Source organism: Euprymna scolopes, chromosome 31 (assembly GCF_053919585.1).
Source record: "Euprymna scolopes isolate OS-2025 chromosome 31, ASM5391958v1, whole genome shotgun sequence".
NCBI lineage: Eukaryota > Metazoa > Mollusca > Cephalopoda > Sepiida > Sepiolidae > Euprymna > Euprymna scolopes.
This window is the reverse complement of record NC_136512.1, coordinates 49,663,064-49,680,196: the sequence shown is the minus strand read 5'-3', so window position 1 is coordinate 49,680,196 and position 17,133 is coordinate 49,663,064. Positions and strand designations below refer to the sequence as shown.

Genomic DNA, 17,133 nt, shown 5'->3' with positions numbered 1-17,133 from the left:
TCACTTATAAGCCTATCAGAGAGAAAGGATTTAATAATTGAGAGAACATTTCCAGCTATTCTATAGCTGAAAATCTTTTGAAGTAGACCGTTATGCCATACCCTATCAAAAGTCTTTGATATGTTGAGCTATTTCTCTAGAAGCAAAGTCCCTGTTGAGAAATTCACTAATTCTGTGTGTCAAGAACTTTGCAGCAAATTCTATCCTTTTCAACCATGGCCTCCTACTCCTCATATATTCTTCTGTGACTGAAAACACGCTATATGACATGTAAGTATCCATGTGTGATGTTGTCAAGCTTACAAAGACGTTCCAGTAAATCAACTGATCCCTACAGCATTCCAATCATGCAAAAAAAGTTTCAACCAGACTAGCTCCCATACTTACATAGCTGCTTGAACATTGTCTAAAGGAGAAATGCTTCCCAACATCCTAGAAAACTTCATCAGTCTAGCCTGTATTTAAAAATTCCAGAAATTGGGTAGCTGCTGCCTCCCAATACAGACTAATCAGTCTCCTATGCATCATGAGTAAGTTGCTGAAATCTGTGATCAATAGAGAAGTGATCAACTACCTCTGCAGAAATAACCTACTTAGTGACATGCAATATGATATCTGTTCTACTAGATCTACAGCTGGTGTTCTAACTGTAATAGTTAGATTGCGTCATAATAGACATGGTGTTATCTTGGATGATCGCTAAGGAGATGAACTGTAACATCCAAGTCGTCTCTTTATTGTTCATACACACTATTGTGTATTGACGATTTTTGATTGTATCAACACTATATTTTTTAGATGCATTCAGTGTATCTCGAAAACCGGTTATGTTCATCATCAGCCCTACTTAAGAGTGAAAGTCAATTAATCATTTAGATTTTATATTTAGTCATATGAATACATCATATTAAATAATAATTGAGCAACCAGAAAAAATATTTCACAATTCAGCAGAGAATTGAAAACAGATTGACTGAATGACTACCATTATCATTATGTCAATTTAATAAACATTATCATTATGTCAATTTAATAAACATTATCATTATGTCAATTTAATAAACATTATCATTATGTCAATTTAATAAACATTATCATTATGTCAATTTAATAAACATTATCATTATGTCAATTTAATAAACATTATCATTATGTCAATTTAATAAACGTTATGCTTTCATTCAATAAGTGTTTATGTGAACAAATCCTTTAAAAATATTACAAAAAAATTTGTGAATTATGCAATTTGATGAAATTTTCAACATTTATTTATAAATCAATAGAACTTCTATATGAAACAATTGTATATTGTAGTAGAATGAATAGAATATTCACTAATAACAAAACATCCTTTAAAATTGAAAAAAAAAAAACTTTCCAACAAATAAAACCAATCATAACAACTTTCCAGCAACTTGTGCAGCTGTGCTGGCTCTAACCATATTAACTTGCTTTCTGTCAGATTTTGTCTGCTATATCAAGAAGGGGACCTTGGTAGCCGGGAAAACTTAGATCTTTTTATCGCCCAATCAGGCCTGCATCTGGAGAAGTAACACCAGTTACAACTGTGTTACCTCAGTAGATGCTGCAGTGCATCAGATGCAGAAAACTATTGTTGCACATGAGAGAAGATTGCCATCATCATCATCATAGGCTAAAATAAGAAGTTTGAAGACATAAAATTTGGTGCTTGTTGAAAAAGAGAGAGAGGACAGATCAATTTTTTAAAATATGTCATTTTAAGCAAAAACATTAGTTAATTTTTATTTCAAAAATAATATATCCAAAAATTGATCAAGGAGTATCTTATTTATAGTTAATAGTAATTTTGGGGGAAAATTGCATTTATCATAGATGTTTTAAAGTAGACCGTGAATATTTCAGATACAGGGGACATAACTCAGAACACATTTTAGATTAGATTGTAATGGCATCCAACTTGCGTTGCCTATTTTGATGGACTTTATTTTGCTAAAAACACAATAGCAGTTGTTCTATTCAATATTTAAAAAATCGATCTGTCACCTCTCTCAACAAACACCTAAAATTTTTTTAAATGAATCGTTTCTTAAAGAAATTGAAAACAAATCAATCAGATATTTGTTAAGAATTTCATTTGATTTATTGTTTTCCTTCATTTCTATTGAATAACATGCTCGTTTTTTTTTTAATTATTGAAATTTGTCTCTTTCTGCAGGTTTTAAATTTGATGTACGATTGTATGTGGCAGTTACGTCTTATGATCCTCTTGTGATATATTTGTATGAAGAGGGTCTCACAAGGTAAGAAGTCAAGTGCAATGCCTGTTGCAAAGATTTCTTTGATTTTTCTAAACTATTTAACTGTATTAGATGTTTGACTACCCGGATTACCTGACATTGCTTGGAACTTTGGAAAAAGAATATTAAATAATTTTGTTAAAAATCTAATGAACAGCCAACGATTCGACCTAGTTTTCATGTTATTTTTCTAATATTTACCGGTAAAGAAAGTAATTTTTTTCTGATTCCTCATCCATGTATTAATGTGGTTCGTGGTGATCCCAGATGAATGATTATTAGAATATTTTTGTACCAAAATCAGATTCCCAATTTATGATATATAATTTTTTTTTTTAATTTTGTTGACTTCATTTTATAATCTACTAATTTTGAAGTGAGATCTAGCATTGATTTGATGAGAGCGAAGGAGAAGACAGTAACATTTATTTAAATAAATTAAAGTTCACTAACTTCACTTTAACATGAATGGGAACCCAAGAAAAATATGAGATCATAGAGTGTGTGTGTTTGATCTGATCAGTTATAAAAAGTTTACAATTAAATAAAAGCATTACAATTAAACACAGACTCCATGATCTCATATATTTTTTCCTTTTGATAAAAATAAAACATGCTGCATTGGGTAATATAGTTTTAGAATATATGTTTATGGAGGATTATCTCAAAAGCCTTAATTAGAATTTTTTTATATATTTTTTAGGAATGCCTAACATAAACACTAACTCTGCAATATTTTTATATTCATTTTTATCAAAGCGGAACATACGTATCCAAGTACTCTTGTAATGGAGTTTCAGAAAATATGTGCTTATGGAAGTCTATATCCAAAACTTATGAGCTTTTGTGATGCATTTTCTTTTTAAACACCCATTGTAAACAAAGATGTATTTTCTTTTAATGGATTTTTGTCCAACAAAGATAATGTACGATGTTTGATCAAAATGTGCTTATCCAATTACTCTGGGTAATGTATTTATATATGAATATGTGCTTATGTGCTCTATTTCAAAAATCTTAAGATTTGCAATGTATTTTATTTTTATGGATATCTACTGCAAACACAAATCACACAACGTTGTACCTTGGATTAAAATGAGATAACAGACATTTGTAGAAAGGAAGAACGTTTTAGACATAAAACCAATAACAATATAAATTTTGAAAGGAAATACATTTTTGATACAAAACCAATAACAAACTTGATTCTAGTGAAGCAACTGGCCCTGATGGCATTCCAATTATAGTGATGAAAAAGCTTTAGACAGAACAAACTACCATACTTACAAAGCTGTTTTAGCGTTGTCTTATGAGAATTGCTTCCTAACATCCTGGAAAAGCTCATTAGTATGTCCTGTATTTAAGAATTCAGGTGATCGGTCATCTCTCTCTCAGTATAGACCAATAGGTCACCTGTGTGTCATGAGTAAGTTACTGGAATCTGTGTTAAATAGAGAAGTAAAGAATCACCTCAACAAAAATAACTTTCTTAATGTCATGCAATATGATTTCCGTTCTGCTGAATCTACAGCAGATGTGCTTACAGTTATATCTCATAGGATTATCGAATTGCTCAACAGAGGCTTCCTTTCTGGGGCAATTGCTCTTGACATATCAAAGGCATTTGATAGAGTATGATATAAAGGTCTACTTCACAAGATCTCCAGCTATGGTATGACTGGAAATGTCTTCTCAATTATTAAATCGTTTCTCTCATAGGTTTATAAGAGTAGTAGTTGATAGGCAGAAATCAGAAGCTCATAGTATTAATGCTGGAGTCGCTCAGGGGTCCATCCTGGGTTCAACTCTTTTCCTGATCTACATCAATGATCTCCCAAATCACATCCTTAGATCATGCGTGGACATTTATGCTGACGACACTGACACTACCATCTATGGAAGCACACCAAGGGCTGTAATTGACCAAGTTCTCTCTGATTCTCTCTTCTTTGATCTTGAGCATGTGGTACAATGGGGGAAAAAGTGGCTGATTACTTTTAATGCATCTAAAACCAAGCTCCTATCTTTACATCATCAACGCTCTGATCCTCATCTGCCATCAATTGAAATTAATGGCTCTTGTCTTGGAGTGGCTCCATGTTTCTGGGCTTGACCGTTACTCCTGATCTAAAATGGAACACGTACATCAAATCTGTTGCCAAGGGCGCTGAAAAAATGGTGGGATCCTTCTATCTATCCAGTAGATATCTCACTGCTGATGCAATTCTTTACCTATATAAGAGCCAGGCACGTCCAAGAATGGAATATCGCTGCCACATTTAGGGAAGGAGCTGCTAGAAAGACCTTATCCTGCCTTGATGGAGTTCAAAATAGATTTTTGTAGCCTAGTAGGGAATGCCCTTTTCTCTTCCCTGCAACCTCTTTCTCACAGAAGAGACGTTGCAAGCCTGTTTCTGCTTTATAGTTATTTTCATGACAAGTCTGAGCTCCAATCTGTGGTCCCCCCCTCACCAAACATTCACAAGAAACACTTGTCTAGCTGAAACCACTATCAATAATTTCCCCCAGTTTTTATCTGTGCCTAAACCTAAATGTAGATTCCATAAACAAAGTGTTTTTCTTAGAACTGCACACCTTTCCAGCTGAATACAGTATGATCGTTTTAAAGTCCAATGTAAACAAGTTTTTTGATGAGCAGTTCCCCTTAAGTAATCCAATTTTCCAAATTTACACAAATAACGATTACTATGATATTGTCCCATTGACTATTGTTCACTCTTTAACCTTTATCCGCTGGTCTCTGGGCCTTGATCAGTAGTGACTCCTTTGTAAAAAAAATATATATAAATTTTGAAAGGAAATGCATAAATTACTCAGAGTAAGAATTTTATATTTCAGTATTCAAAAAGAAACAACTAGAAGACGTGTGTTTGTGTTAGATGTTCATAAAAATGAAAGTACACCACAAACTCGAAATCTGTGGGATTCTAGTAGACCATCAAAATGATATTGAATAACATAAGACAAATAGATTACACATAGCATACATAAGGTCATTCCCCAAAAGTGATGCAGTATAGTGAGAAAATTCTCTCCTTTTAGTTCTGTCTTTATAATAATGTGTAACTCCCTAGAAAGATAAAGGGTGGACCTGCACAATGCACACACACACCCTATAATTTTTCTTCTGTCTTTTTTCAATTTTTACAGCAGATTATTATCGATTAGACACTAATTTACCAGATTATCCCCCACCCCACAAAAAAAATATATGCAAAACATTCAATAGTTAAAGACTTTTAGAAGGTGCTCAGTTTCTATTAAATTGATTTCCCATTTTGGACCATTCAATGTTTTAAAAAGGCCAAACTGGCAACCCTATTCGCTCGTTCTTTTCAAAAATAAGAAATAAGTAACTTCGAGTTGTTTATTCTTCTGCATCACCATAACTTGTAAGAAATGTATAAAAAAATGTGGGGGAAAAAGAAATATACTTTTTTCTTATTTTTTTTTTTTTTGAAAAGAATGGGTAAACAAGTTTGCTAATTTGGACTTTAAACATTGATGCATTTAAAAATGGGGAATCGATTTATGTTGCATTAGAAACTTTTTAAATGTTGAATTTTTGTATTTTATTTTCAGATAATCTGGTAGATTAGTGTCTGAAAAAATTGAAAAAAAGAGGAAAAGAAAAAAGAGTGTATGTGCATTGATAGAGTAATAAAAATATTAAAACCTAAAAGGTTACAGTAGTTGTTGGTATTACATATTGTTGACTACTACAAAAACAGATACAGATAGTGGCTTTGTTGGGATGTCATGTTGCATTAGCGGCTCTTGCATTTGGGAGGGCTGATGCTGTTGACAGATACTGCATGACTTTGTGAACTGTTCAATGTCTTTGTTTATGTTTACCCAATGAACAGTATCCTTGGCAAGGAGTTTTGTTTTCTCTTGTCCTAAATGAGCAGCATATTCTATGTCTTTTTGAAGTGTCTGGGGGATGACGATTTGTTGTCCTTTGAGGATAAGACGATCATCAATTGAGAGCTGATCTCTTAGACCCCAGAACACTCTAATGTCAGTGGGCAGCTGCTTGATTGTCTCTGGCCATCTCGTGATGATGGTCTCTCTCAGCTGGTTAAGCAGAGGATCCGCTTTCGTACACTATCTTAGCTGTTCGATGTAATTAGTGGAAAAACGAACTGTATCAACCCGGACATAAAGTTCAATAGGGTCCGCATTACAAGGTGGTGGTAGGCGCGATAATCCATCAGCCAAGATGTTGTCAGATCCCTTGTTATATGTAAGCCTGAAGTTGTATCCTTGGAGTTTTATTAGCATTCTTTGCAGACGTGCCGGGGCTGAGGTGAGCGGTTTGTCGATGATCATAGTGAGGGGTTTGTGGTCAGTGACGACTTGGAAATGGTGGCCATAGAGGTATGTGTGGAACCTCTGTGTACCAAATACGATGGCCAGTAGCTCACGTTCGATACATGCGTATATCTGTTCTGTCTGTGTGAGGCTCTTGCTTGCATAGGCGACCGGCGATATATTGCCATCCTCATCTGGTTGTAGCAGAGCTGCACCGATTCCATGTAAACTCGCATCACAGTGCATGTATATCGGTTTTCTAGGATCAAAATAGTGGAGCAGGGACGTTTCAGATACTTCACTTTTTATCTTTTTGAAAGCTTCCTGATGGTGTGGTTCCCACTGGAAAACAGAGTCCTTGCGTAATAGGCCACACAACACTGCTGTCTTGGAACTGAAGTCCTTGACAAAACGAGACAGGTATGTCATCATACCCAAGAATTGTTGTAGTTCCGTCTTGTTATGTGGTTCAGGTATTTTCTGTAGGTCACGTACCTTCGCTGGGTCTGGTTTTAGTCTGGTGTGTGTGTACAGGTTTCCAAGAAAAAGATATTTCACGGCATTTGATCTTGCACTTCTCCGAGTTCAAGGTAAGGCCTTCTTCGGTAGTGACCTCCATGAAACGTCTTAGGTTTTCGTCATGTTCCTGCTCTGTCGAGCCATATATGGTGATATCGTCAGCTATACCACAAGCACCAGTGCACTTCTCGAGTATTCTGTCCATCTCGAGTTAGTAGATGTCCTGACTGACACACAAACCGAATGGCAGTCGTTCAAAACAATATCTTCCAAATGGTGTTTGGAAAGTTGTTAGTGGCTGACTTTCAGGGTCGAGATTTATAGACCAGTACCCAGACTTAGCATCCAACTTTGAGAAGAATTTTGCTCCTGCAAATCGGTGGTTGAGCTCCTCGACTGTTGGAATTTGGTGGTATGGCCGTATGAGAGCTTTGTTTAGCGCTCGTGGGTCTAAACAAACCCTAATTGTGTTGTCACATTTGGTGACATAAGTGAGAGAGCTTACCCAGTTTGTAGGTTTGTTGATGCGGCGAATGACTCCTTGCGATTCCATCTTGTCGAGTTCGGATTTGATTTTTTCGCACATGGCTATAGGTGTCCTTCTCAGTGGGTCTATGTGGCATGGTACATTGGGGTTGACAACAAGCTTGTGGGTGTTCTGAAATTCACCAATACGGTCAAATCTCTTAGGGTATATGTGCGTTAGGTCAGCTACACTATTGATGGGTTGGTGTTGAGCTGAGATGGCACAGTTCATTGTCACTACCCTAAGAGCCACAGATGTTGGCATGCCCAATATGGCTGCTCCTGGTACATCAACCACATAGAATTGGGTATCCAGCCATGGGGAGTTTTTATACTTGCACCTAAAAGTTGTGGTACCATAACAGTTTATCCTAGTATTGTTGTAGGCTGTTAAAATACATTGTGTTGAGGTGAGTGATCCGGGCATTGGATTTCCAGCTTCGTCTATACTGCTAGGGTACATGTTGCGGAATATGTGGATAGGCAATGTATTTGCTTGTGCCCCTGTATCTACTTTCAGCTTGAAGGTATGAGTGCCTGGGTGGTCCTTTATCTTGATGCTTAGATCAACAAATGCCTCATTTCGCAGATCTTCCATGTTTGCTGGCTTTCCGCTTTTGGTTGTGATGGAGCTAAAGGTGAGGTTTGCCATTGCCGTGCCTGTGTCAGTCATGGCTTGGTCGTCGTGTTTGGCAACACTGTTTATTTTCTTGCCAAACTCCCGTTGTTGGTTATGACTGTTATGCCAGGGCCTGTTGTCTCTTGGTTTTGTGCTTCCCTGAGATGCAAACTGTAGCCCAGTGACCTGTTTTGCCACATGTGTGGCATATATCATTTTTGGCAGGGCAGTGTTCTTTGCCAAAACGGTGACTGCGTCCACAATTTTTGCAGGTTTGGCCACGTTTTCAGTCAATCCCTTGCCACTGGTGTGTACCATGGCTTATTGCGGCTATCTGTGGTGATTCCTGTAACTGGTGGAGCTGGTTGACATAAACTGCTGAAGCCTCGTGTGAACGGGCTAATCTAACGGCTTCCTCGATTTTGTAACCCTTCGGTTTGTTTAACAGTTTCTTTTGCAGTTCGGGTATAAGTGTGCTGGCAATTAGTAACTCGACGAGGCGTTCGTTTCATTCGTCGGCACGGAAATCACATTTCTTTGCCAACAGTCGACATCTGTTGATGAAAATATCTGTTGTTTCATTTGGTCTCTGCTGGTATTTTCCGAGTTCCAGTCTACAAACGCGGTGATTTGCTGCCGGTTCTAGCTGCTCCAAAAATGCAGCAAATATTATTTGTGGATCCTTGCGATCGTCATCCGACATCGACCAACTATTATACCGGTGTAAACCTTCTTCGCCGGTCGCGAGAAGTATTAGAAGGACTTTATCCTCGTGTTTTGTCGCTTTGACGGTGAAGTAAAGTTCCATTCGTTGTCGGAATAGTTTGAATGATTCGGCGATACATGTCGAGCCCCAATCAAAACTAGGGACTTGTAATGAAATTGTGGCCATGATGATAAGAAAGTGTGATGAAAAAAGGTACAGACAATTTGTGTAGCGTGGGAGATTAGAAATTAGAAAAAAAAAAAAAAAATTTGTTCAGCGTGCGAGAAATTAAAAATAATCGTTTTTTTATTTTTTATTTTTTCTACTGTCTGTGACGTTATAAGATTGTGTGTTGTTTGATAATACCGCTTGCCACCATGTCATGCCGTGTTAAGCATGTATGTGTAATAATAAGACAGGAACACGTGTGTTTGGTTGTAAGAAAGGAACTGAATAATGGCGCCCGCTTTATTGATCGATTCCTATGCGCATGCGTGAGTGCATACAAAAGTTGGATCAGGAAACCGAGATGAAAGGGTCCATATAAAAATAGCTGAAACGAAAGGCGATATCATTACAGTTTTTGGTGTGATTCTCCGATCTGACCACACACATTTCTCCAGTTGTCTGAATTTAACTTAGTAACGGCCAAATTAGATGTATTTAAATACTAGAACCTGTAAAAGCCAATTACATAAAACCATTTACAAGTAAGACAAGGAGAAAGAAGAGGAAGTAAAAACCACTTGAAATAATTGTAAACTTTTATTTAAAGTGGGAAAAATAAATTGAAAGGGGAGGGAGAAAAAAAACTAATAATAAAATTTGAAGTTCACCTTGTAACCGTATAAAAGACTGTATTTTGACTGGCAAAAAATGTCCCCTTTTGGCGAACCTTAAAGGCTCTAGCAATAGTTAAGGAGAGAGAGAGAATAGAATTAAAAGATAAGAAAAGATTAAGAAAGAGGCAAAACTTACTTTGAGGTAAGAATAGTTTTTTTTTGTTTTTTTTTTAGAAGAAAGGATAATTTATACGGAATTTCTTTTAGAGAGAAGAATTATCATTCCTGCTTGAGATAGCATAAAAATAGAAAATGTCTCGTAGGATTTTCTTCTTTTTTTTATCAAATAAATCTGCATCTTCATCTTTTACTCATATTTATCAGCTTTTACTTGGGGAAAAAAAACATTACTTGACCTGATGTAGCTTCGACAGCTTAGTCGAACGAAAACTTTTTTCTTATTAGAGAAGGCTCCTTCCTCTTGCTGCACCATAGAAGATTATACACTTTCCTTTTTATTTCAGATATTTTCTAAGGAACCAGCAAATTATTGTTTGCAGCATCACTTTTTTCACTCGTCTGAGGTTTAACATTTGCACTTATTTCTTTTCCTCTAGAAAACACTTTTGACTTGATTTTTTAAGACTTTTCTGTCTGAACTCAGCCGGAATTTTTCTCTTAATTTTCGTCATCTAGACAAAAATTTAACTGAGGAAATAGGACCTTCATCTAGAGCCTCCTGATGTCTCGCCATGATGGGTTACTACATCCAGGTCCAACATTTTCAAACAACGACTTTTCACTCCCCAAAGGCTACGGCAACAACTGCTTTTTTCACTTCCATTTTCGCTTAAATCAGCGAGCAAAAACTCACTCGACCAATTGTCAACAAAGAAACAGTCACGTGCTATCAGTAGCAGTTTACAACTATTTGCATAGAGGGGTGGGTTGAAGAAAGAGAGAAAGAACAGTAGATGGAAGAATTAAATTCTGACACAGTTTGCTAAGTGGATTGGGATTAATGGTATCAAAAGCTTTTGTCAGATCGACAAAATCTTAATACAAAGGCACTTGCTGCTCCATACATGTTTCCATTAGCTGTCGTTCAGAGAATATCATGTCCATTGTGCCATGACCAGATCTAAAACCACATTGACTCTCTGGGATGATAGAGGAACAGATCCATTTTAGCAAACGATTTAACAACATCTTTGCTAAAACCTTTCTCACTGCTTCAAGCAAACTAATGCCTCTATAATCACCGCACTCAGATTTTGATCCTTTTCCTTTCTAAACTGGGATCATTATTGTATCAATCCAATCTTGAGGGATAGCATTACCATGCCAAACAGCAAGGATGAGTGCATGGACTGCGTTGAAAACGCTGTCAGCTCCAAACAGCAATAATTCAACAGGTATCCCATCAAGTTCTGGTGCTTTTGGTTTCATTAATGCTGGGATCAATCATCATCTCATTGCTGGCCTCCTTTTGAGAGAGACTATCAATAACTATATCATTTATTTTAGAGGAATTATTGAAAATATCTTGAAAATGTTCTGTTCATTGTTCCATGATCCCCTCAACATTGTTGAAAAGGGCAGAACCATCTTTGGATTTCATAGGTACCAATGTTGGAGGCTGTAGTCCAAAAGCTTGTCTGATTTTGTTATACGTATCTTTTGAATTTTTGCGGTCATAATCTGCTGACAATTTGGCCCACCATTTGTTCTCCAATCAGCGTGTCCCATGCTGTACTTTTAATTTTTTTATACACTTTTTCTGCAATTATTTTAGCTGATCCATTAGAACATAGACATATCTTGTGAGCCTTTTCTTCTCTTCCAAATCATTTTCATCAAACCAATCCCTATGTTGAGTTTTCTTAAACCCAAGAATTTCAGCTCCTTTGCTATATACTTGTAACTTGAATCGTTCCCAAGTTCCGTAAAATGAAATATCAATAAATGAGGTCCTAAGAGTTTCACACACTTCCTTATTTTGTAACTTGGAGACATCAATGCGTTTAAGCACTTTTACTCTATTGGCTCTGAAGGTATTGCATACGGCAAGATTATGTTCAGTGCACGACTGCAAAAGAAGAATCCCATTATCATTTGCCTTGCCAAGGTCATATTTTACCAAGACACCCAAGGTGTTATGATCACTTCCAACCCATGCATTAAAGTCTCCAAGCAACAAAATCTTATCTGCTTTTGGTATCCCTTTGATATAATTTCCAAGATCTAGATAAAACCCCATTTTGACATCCTAACTACTAAGTAAGGCATATATATATATATATATATATATGTATATATATATATATATATATACAGATAACTGACACATAACAATCACAAGGTAAAGGTACATGCATACATGATGATGATGATTGCAACGTCTTAAATACATGCATGCATACACACATACATACATATTATGACTATAAAATTCTTACAGCTACATACCTAGAAAACTAAGCTGTTAAGCCTGACATATTGGTACGGGACAAAAGGGAAAAAGTAGCAACCCTAGTTGAAGTAAGTGTCCTTAATGATGTTGGCTTTAATGGAGCTGAGAGAAGAAAAAAACAATGAAATAGCAAGGCATTATCATATGAAAAGAAACTGGAATCTTAAAATATCTCCATCATTCCAGTAATTATAGGAGCAACCTGACCTTATGAAAAAGAATTTAAAAAACTACTGCTTAATATATCTGTTGAACCAGGTGCAAGAGAAATACAGACAATTGCACTCAAAGGAATACACGGTGACCCAAAAACAACAAAAGCTAAATGGAGGCTATCTAGAACATATGCTGTAGAACAGAGAAAAAGAGGACAGAGTCTATGCAGGGAAACCCTGAACCATTACGGAACTCAAGGAAGCCATCAGGGAGGAGATGAGAGCCATTACCAATTCGGTCTGTAAGAACGTCATGGACAACTTCGTGCTGCGCCTCAAGAAATGCACAGAGCTAAATGGAGACCATCTAGAACATATACTGTAGAACGGAAAAAAAAGGCCAAAGACCCTAGTGTTTTGAATATAATAAACTAGTTATGAACAAAGTTTCATTTCATTTGGACTAAGAAACGGGACCTAATTAGAGTTGGGGTCTGTTTTTTTTGGATCACCCTGTAGTTAGAATCTTAAAAAAGATCTCTGTTTTGGAGTGACTGACGCTCCATTCTCATGAAAACAAAATAAGAAAATTAAAACAAAAGAAAGAAAAAAGTAATTTCAATAAAATGAAATATTTCAAGTTATTTTTTATTTTTAAATAGTTGAAATAATAAAATTTGTTTGAATTTTCCATCCGTTCTTATTATTACCGTTCACATTTCTATTTCTACCATGTTTCAAACAATTTGTTCACCTGTCATTTTCAGATTTGTTCATTATTTCTTCTAATATTTTTCTCTTTACTTTAATACTTTAAATCATTGTTGTATTGCTAACTGGCAAAAAAAACAAAGACTAAATCCACAAAAATCCTGAAAAAATCCAGAATGCTCATTGACTAAATTATAGCAGATATAGAAATATCCATGCAAGGACAAGAAACAATCTAAAAAATTTAAATGTTAAACAAAAAATGTATTTTCATTTTTTGTAGATTTGCAACTGTAAGATATGAAAAGAGTATTCGTAATCTCCGCAACCAGTGTATGCATTTGACCAACTACAGTGTAAACAAGAAAAGTAATGGTTATGTTAAGTAAGTATAACTTTGCTTAACCAACACATACTCTCTTTTTGGTTGTCTATTGTCTTTTTTTCATTACCGATAAGTCCTGTTTTCAATCTGTGTTTGCCACAAGTGAAACAAGTGAGAGCACCAGCAGAAGATGTCAGTTTGCTTTTCATGTTGCGCCGATTCAGACATCCCTGGTACCATTGATCATTTTATCTGTTATCAAGCTTTTCATCCCTAGTTGATAGACCTGTCAGAAGCGATAGAATGTTGTTGGGCAGCAGTGTTTCCCATGCAACATTTTTTTCATGCAGATATGACAAACATGCCATAAAATCAAAGCATTCCAATCACAATTATTTCATCTTTGTAGATTTGTTTCTGCCAAGATGTAATTCATCATACAGCATTTTGCATTGTAAGTGCTCCTTTGGTATCCTTACAACATGCCGATTGGTGTCAGATAATGATAGCCTTCATACCAACATACTTCTATGAATAGATTGCAAGCATTTTATTTAGGCGTCTTTGATTTAGTGATTCTACAGAATCACTAAATCAAGGACTGCTAAATAAAATGTGTTGTGGCAATTGTGTGAAAAAGTTATAATAACAGCAACTGGTAATTCATGTTTTGAAAAATTCATCTCCTGAGTTTGCCAAAAGAGAATAACTTTTTTATTCAGTTCAGAATCTTCCTATTGCTGCTGCAGTCACTAAAGAGGAAATTCTAAAAATTGTTGCTTGAATATATATTTTATTTATATCTCATTTCCAGAGTGGGAAAATATAATGAGGTTGGAAATAGGGGATGTAAAAGCCAGTGCTTAAAAAGTATTAACAATAAACTAATGCCTTTTCAAAGTGTGGGAAGGTAAAGCCTTGAACAGTGGACCTCCTAGAACGGCACAGAACTATACCTCAGTTTAATAAAGTCGGCTGAGAAGATGCTACAACAGCTCACCCATTTTTGGACTCAGTGTGTTTTGTCAAATATGCAGGATATATACACACAGAGGATCACATAGTTTTCTTTTGAACATTCCCCAAAAGGGTTGATAAAATTTGGCCCCTTGCATTGCAAAGCCCGTTCATGTTCAGCAGGGCAGAGTAGAAAAATGACAAAATCAACGGTAAAACAACCACACCAAAAGCTACAAACTAATGGTTAAAGAATAAAAACCTATAAAATTAACTGGATACAACATCCAATACTATTCCCAAAATAACTGCATTCGGCATTAAATGAGACAAAAAGGGTTGAAATGCCGTGAAAAAAAAACCAACCAACAAACAACATTTTGGATGTTGTATTTACTAACATTTTTACATCAATTCAGATAATCAGAAATATACATTTTTACATCAATTCAGATAATCAGTAATATACATTTTTATATCAATTCCAATAATCAGTATATATATTTCAACAATTCAGATAATCAGTATATATATTGTTACAGTTCAGATAATCAGTAATATACATTTTTACATCAATTAAAATAATCATAAATATACATTTTTACATCAATTCAGATAATCGGTAATATACATTTTTACATCAATTCAAATAATCAGTAATATACATTTTTACATCAATTCAGATAATCAATAATATACATTTTTACTTCAATTCAAATAATCAGTAATATATATTTTTACATCAATTCAGATAATCAGTAATATACATTTTTACATCAATTCAAATAATCAGTAATATACATTTTTACATTAATTCAGATAATCAGTAATATACATTTTTACATCAATTCAGATAATCAGTAATGTACATTTTTACATCAATTAAAATAATCATTGATATACATTTTTACATCAATTCAAATAATCATTAATATACATTTTTACATCAATTCAGATAATCATTAATATACATTTTTACATCAATTAAAATGATCAGTAATATACATTTTTACATCAATTCAAATAATCAGTAATATACATTTTTACATCAATTCAAATAATCATTAATATACATTTTTACATCAATTAAAATAATCAGTAATATACATTTTTACATCAATTAAAATAATCATTAATATACATTTTTACATCAATTCAAATAATCAGTAATATATATTTTTACATCAATTCAAATAATCATTAATATACATTTTTACATCAATTCAAATAATCATTAATATACATTTTTACATCAATTATAATAATCAGTAATATACATTTTTACATCAATTCAAATAATCATTAATATACATTTTTACCACAGTTCAGATAATCAGTAATGTACATTTTTACTACAGTTCAGATAATCAGTAATATACATTTTTACTACAGTTCAAATAATCAGTAATATACATTTTTACATCAATTCAAATAATCATTAATATACATTTTTACATCAATTCAAATAATCAGTACTATACATTTTTACATCAATTCAAATAATCAGTAATGTACATTTTTACCACAGTTCAGATAATCAGTAATGTACATTTTTACTACAGTTCAAATAATCAGTAATGTACATTTTTACTACAGTTCAAATAATCAGTAATATACATTTTTACATCAATTCAAATAATCATTAATATACATTTTTACATCAATTCAGATAATCATTAATATACATTTTTACATCAATTAAAATGATCAGTAATATACATTTTTACATCAATTCAAATAATCATTAATATACATTTTTACATCAATTCAGATAATCATTAATATACATTTTTACATCAATTCAAATAATCATTAATATACATTTTTACATCAATTCAAATAATCATTAATATACATTTTTACATCAATTATAATAATCAGTAATATACATTTTTACATCAATTCAAATAATCATTAATATACATTTTTACCACAGTTCAGATAATCAGTAATGTACATTTTTACTACAGTTCAGATAATCAGTAATATACATTTTTACTACAGTTCAAATAATCAGTAATATACATTTTTACATCAATTCAAATAATCATTAATATACATATTTACATCAATTCAAATAATCAGTAATATACATTTTTACATCAATTCAAATAATCATTAATATACATTTTTACCACAGTTCAGATAATCAGTAATGTACATTTTTACTACAGTTCAGATAATCAGTAATATACATTTTTACTACAGTTCAAATAATCAGTAATATACATTTTTACATCAATTCAAATAATCATTAATATACATTTTTACTACAGTTCAGATAATCAGTAATGTACATTTTTACTACAGTTCAGATAATCAGTAATATACATTTTTACTACAGTTCAAATAATCAGTAATATACATTTTTACATCAATTCAAATAATCATTAATATACATTTTTACATCAATTCAAATAATCAGTAATGTACATTTTTACCACAGTTCAGATAATCAGTAATGTACATTTTTACTACAGTTCAAATAATCAGTAATGTACATTTTTACTACAGTTCAAATAATCAGTAATATACATTTTTACATCAATTCAAATAATCATTAATATACATTTTTACATCAATTCAGATAATCATTAATATACATTTTTACATCAATTAAAATGATCAGTAATATACATTTTTACATCAATTCAGATAATCATTAATATACATTTTTACATCAATTCAAATAATCAGTAATATACATTTTTACATCAATTCAAATAATCATTAATATACATTTTTAC

The 17,133-nt window shown here is 33.5% G+C and overlaps 1 protein-coding gene across 2 annotated transcripts in view; it reads left to right on the top strand.

Moving 5' to 3' along the window:
* The window catches only part of LOC145255738 (tubulin polyglutamylase TTLL5-like), a 459,668-nt gene that overhangs the window by 262,041 nt on the left and 180,494 nt on the right, over nt 1-17,133 (top strand). For both annotated transcript variants that reach the window (XM_080114369.1, XM_080114368.1), the window contains exons 10-11: nt 2,198-2,282; nt 13,388-13,489. In XM_080114369.1, coding sequence (XP_079970495.1) covers nt 2,198-2,282; nt 13,388-13,489 — 187 coding nt within the window. The remainder of the gene's footprint in view (nt 1-2,197; nt 2,283-13,387; nt 13,490-17,133) is intronic.